This window comes from Aotus nancymaae, unplaced genomic scaffold (genome assembly GCF_030222135.1).
Source record: "Aotus nancymaae isolate 86718 unplaced genomic scaffold, 86718_ANA_hifiasm-v0.15.2.pri h1tg000004l, whole genome shotgun sequence".
Lineage (NCBI taxonomy): Eukaryota > Metazoa > Chordata > Mammalia > Primates > Aotidae > Aotus > Aotus nancymaae.
Window position 1 is genome coordinate 33,195,836 of NW_026988415.1, and position 9,686 is coordinate 33,205,521.

At 34.2% G+C, this 9,686-nt stretch overlaps 1 protein-coding gene across 3 annotated transcripts in view; it reads left to right on the forward strand.

Annotated features, from left to right (window-relative positions):
* The window catches only part of IL13RA2 (interleukin 13 receptor subunit alpha 2), a 122,752-nt gene extending 113,735 nt beyond the window's left edge, over window positions 1-9,017 (forward strand). For all 3 annotated transcript variants that reach the window (XM_012451779.3, XM_012451780.2, XM_012451781.2), the window contains 5 exons: window positions 2,069-2,253; window positions 3,232-3,377; window positions 4,887-5,031; window positions 7,620-7,738; window positions 8,804-9,017. In XM_012451779.3, coding sequence (XP_012307202.2) covers window positions 2,069-2,253; window positions 3,232-3,377; window positions 4,887-5,031; window positions 7,620-7,738; window positions 8,804-8,848 — 640 coding nt within the window. In that variant the 3' untranslated portion in view covers window positions 8,849-9,017. The remainder of the gene's footprint in view (window positions 1-2,068; window positions 2,254-3,231; window positions 3,378-4,886; window positions 5,032-7,619; window positions 7,739-8,803) is intronic.
* The last annotated feature ends 669 nt before the right edge of the window (window positions 9,018-9,686 follow it).

Sequence of the window (9,686 nt, forward strand, 5' to 3'; positions counted from 1 at the left end):
AGCTTTATCTTTCTTTCACCAATTTTTATTAAAGCTCATCTGCTCCCGAGTTTCATTAATTTTTAATTGCTCATGTCAGCTTCTGTTTTGTCTTTCTCGAACTATTACCTCTTTTTTTTTTTTTTTTTTTTTTGAGACAAAGTCTTGCTCTGTCACCCAGGCAGGAGTGCAGGGGTGGGATCTCAGCTCACTGCAGGCTCCACCTCCCAGGTTCAAGCGATTCTCATGCCTCAGCCTCTCAAGCAGCTGAGATTATAGGCATGTGCCACCACACCTGGCTAATTTTGTATTTTTAGTAGAGATGAGGTTTCACCATGTTGGCCAAGCTGGTTTCAAACTCCTTACCTCAAGTGATCCACCCACCTCAACCTCCCAAAGTGCTGAAATTACAGGCATGAGCTACCATGCCTGGCGTTGAACTATTATTTTTTACAGCTCTTAATGATTTATTGCCCAGATGACATTTAAATTTTTCTCATATATATGTGCTTTGTCTCCTGTCAAATGTTTAAGGGATTGGTGGGCATGAATCGTTTCTTGTATTTCTCTTGACTACCTCCAAAGTTCTATGCTCATAGCAGATTATCACTATTTATTACATAAATGAAACAAGTGATAGCATTGATAAGCTGATAGGTAAGTATCTAAGCATATGCACTTACTAAATAATGGACAAATCAAGAGAGGACTAAGCATTACTATTGGTGAGTTTTAGTTCCAAATTATGGCATCTTTCTTTAGAAAATAATAATATATATATGATAAGCTATAAACTATTAACAATCCTGAGATCTGGTTTCTAATCTCTGCTCTAGCATCATTTAACTTTTTGGCCTTGGGCAAGTAACTTTTCCTTTTAGTATTTTTGTTTCCTCATCTGGAATTGGATAGATAAATTTCAAAGATCTAAATTATTTGTTCATTAATTCAACAAATATTAATCATCTTTTAAATGCCAGGCAGTGTTCTAGATAAAAAGGACAAAAGCTTGAATAAGAGAAAGTCTCTGCCCTCCTGTACATTGTAGTTCATATTTAATATAATTTGATCTTCATCTTAGTGAAAGAGGGAAGAATAAATATTAACATTTTAGAGAATGGAAAATAAAGTTATCAGAAGGCTTCCCTGCCGGCACAAAGTAAGTCTGTATGAAGTTAAGCTTGGAATTCAAGTTTCCCAAACTCTAATCAGGTGAACTAACCAAGAGACAATTTTTCAAACTCTGCCTAAAGTAAATACTTGGCATAAAGTTAATTTAGCAGAGTCCAGATATTTATACTGGCACCTTATCAGCTGCTATATTGGCTTCATTTCAACAGGGATTTGGGCTGCTTTTACAAATAATGTCATGCTTTGCATTGCAAGCTATTCTTTAGGAAAATAGCCTGGCATTTGTTGCTTTGGAATTCAGTAGGGAATTACCCCTAGTTCCTTTTAGCTTTATTACTGGAATGAGGTTAACTTTAAATGATAGGGTAACATTTCTCACTTAAGAGATAAGAAAATTAAAGGTTTAGTTGCCAAACAACTCCTCCTTTTCTTTTTGCCCTCCTACAGGTGGCTTTTCTGCGGTTTATCTCTTGATGTGTGTTGTATCCTCGGGATTTTCATTCATTTGATTAAACATAATATTTTCTAAGTCTGCTTTAAAAAAATTTGCTTTCTTTTAAAGTAACTTCACCAGTAAAATAATTTAAAAGGCAAAATCATACAGGATTATTTGTATAAATCACAGGTTTTCTTACTAGGAATCTTATTCTTTGATTCACAAACACTGTTGATGAGTCAGTATAACCCAAGTACACAAATACGAATCCTTGTCTTTGAGATTTTGTGAAGACTTTAATTAGATTGTTAGCTCCATGAAATCAGGGACTATGTCTGCTTTCCCTACTGTTTTTTCCCTAGTGCTTATCATAGGGCCTGGCATATAGTAGGTGCTTAGTAAATATTGTACATTATTAAATGATTTTTAAACTCACATGATATCCTAAGACAATTGAAAATGGAGCACCTTGATACTGGAAGAGATTGTGAAACACAGTTCTTACAATGCTTATTTTTACAGGTATGAGGGTTTAGATCGTGCATTACAGTGTGTTGATTACATCAAGGCTGATGGACAAAATATTGGATGCAGATTTCCCTATTTGGAGTCATCAGACTATAAAGATTTCTATATTTGTGTTAATGGATCATCAGAAGATGAGCCTATCAGATCCAGTTATTTCATTTTTCAGCTTCAAAATATAGGTGATGTAAACCAACAAACAACTTCAAATTTATTGTTTCTAGTTAGGCCATTTATCACCACTTAAGAAGGGGAGAGAGAGAAAAAGGGAAGGAAAGAATGAGAGAGAAAGAGAGAGAGCACTATGGAAATGCAAAAAAAGAAAATAGAGAGTCAGCAGAGTGTATAAGGAAGCTTTTATTAAATATATAAGTATGAAAGATAAGAAATTGAATAAAGGTTGATATCATTTTCATTTTAGAACTCACAATGTTATTTTCCCTCTTCCGTTTGTCGGCTACACAGTACTTTTGTCTAGTGTTAGTGATGGAGTAATTATGAATACACTTTTTCCCAGGCTTCAATAGACAAATGGTTGGATATTTACTGAGTCTATATTTTCAGTTGTAATAGTTATGAGAGTGATAGGTTCTAGAGTCTGCCAGACCTGGGTTTGAATCTTAGGTCTATCATTTTTCTAGTTGTGTGATTTTGGACAAGTTAATTAACATATCTGTTTCAATATCCTTATTAGTAAAATGAGGATAATAGAGGACCACCTCATAGGTTTATTGTGAGACATAAATGAGATTATGATGTAACATCCTTGGTACTTACAGTGTCTGACATAGCATAAGCACTAAATAAGAGTTATCTATTTGTAAAAGTAGTGGTAGTACTGATTGTGGTTGTTGTTTCTAATGCTACAAAATGGAAGCATGGTTGTAATTATTTGGGTCTTCTAACTTTTCTCTTGGGCTTAAATATTTGTCAGTGGGTGACTTGTCAAAAATGAGTTTCCAAAAAAATAACCAAGTTTGTCAGTAAACTCATCTTGGTTGGCAAGCAACTTCGATTTTAATACACATCATAGAGAATATTATTGAGCCACTTGGTTTATCCCTGGAGGTTTCTGTTACTAGATGTCCCTAGCTTTGGATAAAGGCTACTACTAAACTTCAACAATCTCCGTGTTGAAATGGTTCCCTTTTGCTTTTCAGTTAAACCTTTGCCACCAGGCTATCTTAGTCTTACTCGGGAGAGTTTATATGAAGTTCAGCTGAAATGGAGCATACCTTTTGGACCTATTCCGGCAAGGTGTTTAATTTATGAAATTGAGATCATAGAAGATGATACTACCTTGGTGGTATGAATATTGCATTTATTTAGAAGAATCATAAATATAGACTTTTAAATAAAATATCAAACATGAGAACCAAAATCAGTTGCATTCACATGAGGGAAAGAACATGATATGTATCTTAGTTCAATTTCCAGAAAGCCAAATAAATTAGTGGATAAAAGTATAATTAATGATACCAATTTTAAAGTTTTATAGGACCTCAAAGATTATCTAGTCACTTGTTTTCAACTTTGTGTCAATAAATTAAAGTTGCTGAAGGCCTAAGATGGATTGTGGAGAGGCCTCAAGTAAAAGCAAAAAAAAAAAAAAAAAAAAAAAACAAAGACCACTTATTGAGGGACAACCAGACAACCATCAGGTCAAAATTACAGTATGACAGGCTCACAAGATAATTGGTTTTACCAGGCAAGAAAGGCTAGCTGGGGAAGTAGGCAATGGTTGCAAGACTAATTACTACCCCCAGCACCAACAATGTGGTGATACCTTTAACCTCTGTATAGTGGGGGTTTTTAAATCACTATACAGAGTGATTTAAAAAATAAATATGATAAGAGTAAAAATAACATGTCACAATTAAAGGTTAATTGTGATATTAGTTTCTAGTTTAGAGAGTGATAGAGAGAAGTTGTTGAGCCAGTAGTTCTAATTCATTCATTTCATATACAGATGAGAAAACTGATTGTTGAATTGACTTATAGATCTCAGGTATGAAAACTCACTTACAATCAATTTATGCAGCTAAGACTAGATTTCAGATCTGATTCCCAGTCCTCTTAAGTCTACACTACATCATGCTGATTCCTAAGATAAGTTATACCAAAGGAAAAGCTAATATATTGAATGAGAAAAATTCTTCAGGTCTTTGAAATGCAAAATTGAAGTAATTGCTTCAGTGATTTTTTTTTACTCTGAGATCACCCAACCTTGAGATAGTCTCATGACTGTAGCAATTGTTTTGTACCAAGCCCTGAGTACTGTTATTCAGGTTTTATTTCCTTGTTCTTATTCGAAGCCCTTAACATTATTACACAGATTTTCCTTGTTCTTATTAACAATCAGAATAAGGAAGTAAGAATAAGGAAAAAAGAAAAAGCTATATATTAATATATGAACTCTATAGTTTCCATCACATAATGTCTCTGTCTTTTGGTAACTCAGTGTACGTAGCATTTTCCAGTTCATAGAATCTGGGAAATTTGACAGTAGTCCACATACTGAGTGTTATAAACACCAAGGCTACCTAGGAATTTTGCCCTCTCACACATACTGCCCTTCACTATAAGTGATCCATTATCATTGTAGATATAAAATATAAATAAAGAAGGGAAGAAACAATGATTTAAAAACCCCGACTATACAGAGAGCTAATTACTGCTGGGATTATGCTTTTCTAGTGACCTTTTGATGCATAGGTTTTATGTACTAAAACCAACTTTGAAAGGGACAGATATGGAATCTGTCTAGCTGCAATTAAATCAAATAATGGCATCTTATTTTGTCCTTGGTTTTCAGACTATTACAGTTGAAAATGAAACGTACACCTTGAAAACAACAAATGAAACCCGACAATTATGCTTTTTAGTAAGAAGCAAAGTGAATATGTATTGCTCAGATGATGGAATTTGGAGTGAGTGGAGTGAAAAACAATGCCTGGAAGGTATGAGCTCAAAGGAGAGTAACTAAATAATGAGCTATTTGCTAGCAAAATTAATTTTCTTTCAGTATATTTTGTAATTACAAAAGTGAAAGACTTTCCCATGTAGTCTGTAAACAGAGAGGATAAGTTAGCATGCACCTCAATGGAACACAGATTTATTAAAAGTCTAATATTCAGTGAGGACTATGAATATTGTTATACTTCTATTATCAACATTCTTGTTTTTCTGTCAGTAAAGATAATATCCTAGTTCTTTGAAGGGATAACAGGAGCATATTTTAATCAATATTTTCTTATGTTTTCAGTATTCAAGAGAACAGAAATCTTAAAGCAAGTATAGATCAGCATACATTTGTTTCAGAGTGTCTAATACTATTCCAAAGGAATATTTTTCAAATTAAGAGGTCATGATTAGTAAAATACATATTCATTCCATTCACTTCCAACACTGATTTAAAGTGATTTATGATAAAGACATTTAAATTACACAGCAATATAAATTAAAAAGCCTAAAGAATTAGGTAAAATATGATTGCGTTTCACAATATACTAGCTTTAGGAGTAGAAATGACTAATAAATGTTCAAAATTGATGGAAATTAACTCAGCATTGCTCTTTCAGGTACATAGATATAGATGCAGCTGTAAATACATATATTGATGTTGATATAGACAGATACTGGCATATCTATCAATCATTTATCTCCTTTCATATTGTTCTACTATAGTGGAATCTCTATTAACTCTACAAATATAGTGGCTTCATTGATCCCTTTCATTCCTCAAATATTTATTAAGCACCTACTATGTATCAGACTCTTTTCAAGCATTGGAGATATGGCAGTAAAGAAATCTTTACCCTCAGGGAATTTATATTTTATACCAAATTGGGTAGAGATAGGCAATAAACAAAGAAGCCTAACAAATTATTTAATCACTAAGGATTATGGAGGAAAAAATAACAAAATGGGAAAACTCAACCAAGAAATACATGGAATGAGAAAGAAGACTTACTAGTTTTATATTTTTCATTTTTGTCACTATTTAAAAAAATCAGGAAACTCTAAAGTTATGTCTTGAATTATATCTTGTCATTAGTCAATGCATTATATAAAGTGGATATGGTGAGTTTTTAGCTATATCCTCAAAATATATATTCTTTCCTATATTTTACATGCAGTCTTATCAGTGATAGTGATGACTAAGATTTCTTTTGCTTTGAGGGAAATCTCTTCTTTTTTTTGGGTACAGAATCTTGCTCCATCGTTCAGGCTGGAGTGCAGTGGCGTGATCTCCCTGTAACCTCCGCCTCCCAGGTTCAAGCGATTCTTGTGCCTCAGCATCCCAAGTAGCTGGGATTACAGGCATGCACTACCATACCTGACTAATTTCTGTATTTTTAGTAGAGATAGAGTTTCGCCATGTTGGCTAGGCTGGTCTTGAACTCCTGGCCTCAGGTGATCTGCCCACCTCGGCCTCCCAAAGTGAGATTACAGGCATGAGTCACCATGCCTGGCCCTCTTCATAGAATCATAATGACTTTGAAATTAGGAGCAAAGAATTTATTGAGTTGCATGTGGTCTCAGTTCTTTAGGACATTTCTTATTGGATGTTTCCAGTTATAGAAAAATAGGACAATAATATTTTTGGAAATAAAAATATATCCTCTTCAGGATTGACTCTGTATAGGAAAAGCCAGTAGAACTTCAGCAAAGGAGCTTCCTGCCTTCCCACTGTTAATTTTGCATGACAGATAACTTAGTAATTTCTCTGTATTATATTCTTGCAAATCTTATCTGAACGTGAATTTGATAATTTTCTAGTGAAAAACAAGATTGTGAAGAAATAAGACAAAGAAAAAGTGGGATCAAGGGAGGTTTGTAGGTGTGTGGCTAAGATTCAAGATCTTTTGTATTACTCCAAAACAAGTGAGAGCTACTAGTTTGGTGAGGCCAAACCTCATCTACTTTTTAAGTTTGCCTAGTGCTTGCTCGTTTCTTACTATGCAGAAGAACTATTAAAACTCCATCCTGAAAATAACAAAGCGAAACCAAAAAGAAAGGAAAAACCTTATTCTTCCCTTTGGTCTTTAAAATATGAGACAACTTTTAAAACGTAACCTTAAAAGACTGTTTCCATTACTCACACAGGAATTTTTATTGAAGGATACCTCTTGCTCAGTACAGTATCCTATGCTCTAAGTACATGTTTGACTTACTGAGAGTTAAGAGACACACAAGACATGTTTGTCTCATCACTAGGCTAATATTTTGTCATTTTTAAATGGATAATTCACAAGGTCAAATTTTAAACAAAATCATATCAGGAAAGAAGAATTGTGCTTTGAGAAGTTATTTTTCTAACTGAAAATGAAATATGTCACAGTTCAGTAAAGTACTTGTTCTATATAAAAAGTGCACAAATGAAAGGAGTGCTATACTCAAGCACAACTGTGGTATTTATACACTGGCAAATATGGCAGGGGTTTCCGAGCTTAAGTCAGTTCTTCACTATTTATATAATAATTCAGTTTCAAAAACAGTGATAAATATCTAATACTTCCCCTTTTTGTGTGATTTTTAATCCTAGGTGAAGACCTATTGAAAAAAACTTTGCTACTTTTCTTGGTACCACTTGTTTTTATCTCAATATTTATTATATTTATAACTGATCTACCTTTGAATAAGCCAAACACCTCCTTAGAAATGGTGAGATGTGTCATTATGATGTTTAGTCTGAGATAGGAGATTTTTTAAATGTTCTGCATTAGAACTGATGGAGCTACATTTTATAATTTTGCCTGTTCACTGTGGGTGTACAATTGATTCTGTATGGATTATGATGATATCTTCAGAAAATACAGTAATTAAAAAATTAACCTTGCAAGACTACATTTTGAGGTGGATTTACTTTTTTCAGAATCAAACTTTAGAACATGAAATACCATTTGAGTCCAGATTGGAGAGTGGTATAAGGAGAGAGTTACAGGAGAGAAGCAGGACTGGGATAAAGAGAAGAGTGAATTAAAATGGTCATAAACTGAAACATATTACCAGTGTGCCACAGGCACAAGACCACATACAAATGAAAAAACATGGTTCCTGCCTTTGGAGCACACACTCAAGTTAAGGGAGGCAGCATCCATACAAAAAAATATAACCTTTGAGATTATTTTAGAGTTGTACAGATAATGTTATAGAATTTTGGAAAACAGTAGGGTCGCTAGGGGTTGGGGGGCTATAAGGAGGAGCTGTAATCTGGAGAAAAATATATTTTTGAGACAGGGTTTCATTCTGTCACTCAGGCTGGAGAGGAGTGGTGCAATCATGATTTACTGCAGCCTTGGTATCCCGGGCTCAAGCAATTCTCCCACCTCAGCCTCCTGGGTAGCTGGGGCTACAGGCATACAACACCATAGCAGGGTTCCATCTCTAAAAAATATTTAAAAATTAGCCAGGCATGGTGGCTAATTTTTAATTTTTTTATAGAGATAGAGTCCCACTATTTTGCCTAGGCTGGCCTTGAACTCCTGGGCTCAAGCCATTCCTCCCATCTTGGCCTCCCAAAGTGCTGGGATTACAGGTGCCAGCCACTGTGCCCCACTGAGAAAAATATCTCAGTGCCATCTTTTCAAGATAGAAAAATGAATGTGTATAGAATGCTTCACTGTTTGCTGAATGCTCTTGTGCTTATTCTCTGAGTTGTTAATATTCAGTGAAATAGTTTGTTATTAATGATGATTTGTTAATAACAGAGTTCTTTCTAAATTCCAGAATTTTTCCATGATTAATGAAGAGTTCATGTTTCAAGAGACATGATATTGACTCACCAGTTTCCAGTCATGGCCAAATGTTAAATACGAGTCTCAATAAAGTGAATTTTTCCTGCAAATGTTGAATACATCTTATTTAAAAGTATTGTTTTATTTAAATAGGCTTTTGAGTACCAAAGCCTCAGCTAGTAGTACAGTTTCTGGATTATATTTACAGTTTCTTTTCTCATAAATTCATTGTAAGAGTGCTGTATGTAGAGAAATCAAGGTATGAGTCAGGTTTTATATTTATGATGTATTAATAAAACAATGTGACTTCACAGCTTGCACTAAGTCACAGAGATATTGCCAAATCTTGGAAGATGAGATTCTAGCTTTTGTTGTTGTTTGTTTTAAACTGCACTTGGGATGAAAGTATACACTATCAAAAAATTGTTTGGCCTTAAATGTAACCTGTGAAAAGTATTAGGAAGCAAGAAGTTTTAAATACATTCGTAGCCCTAAATATGTGCTTTGCATTTCATGAAGAAAAATGTGGGAAGAATGGAGTGCTTAAAAGGTTAAAAGTAATAAAATGATTAGGAATCATATTTAAAAAATTGGAAGTCACAAACTACACAGTAAAAGCTTGAGAGTTTCCTATAATTTTTGATGGTGTGGATTTGTTTTTGGTTCAAGGACCAAAAGGCACAAACCTCTGAAATTAGTAAGAAGCTTTCTAAAAGGACACCCAACCTTCAGGGAATGTGGCACCCTAGGTGTTGATAATTGCTTTAAAACTTAGGGAATAATGGACTCCAATCAAGATTATGGAATACAATCAAGAGCCCAGCTTTAATTTGGACTAGTTTCTATTTAGTGCTATTCAAAGTAGAGTGGCCATC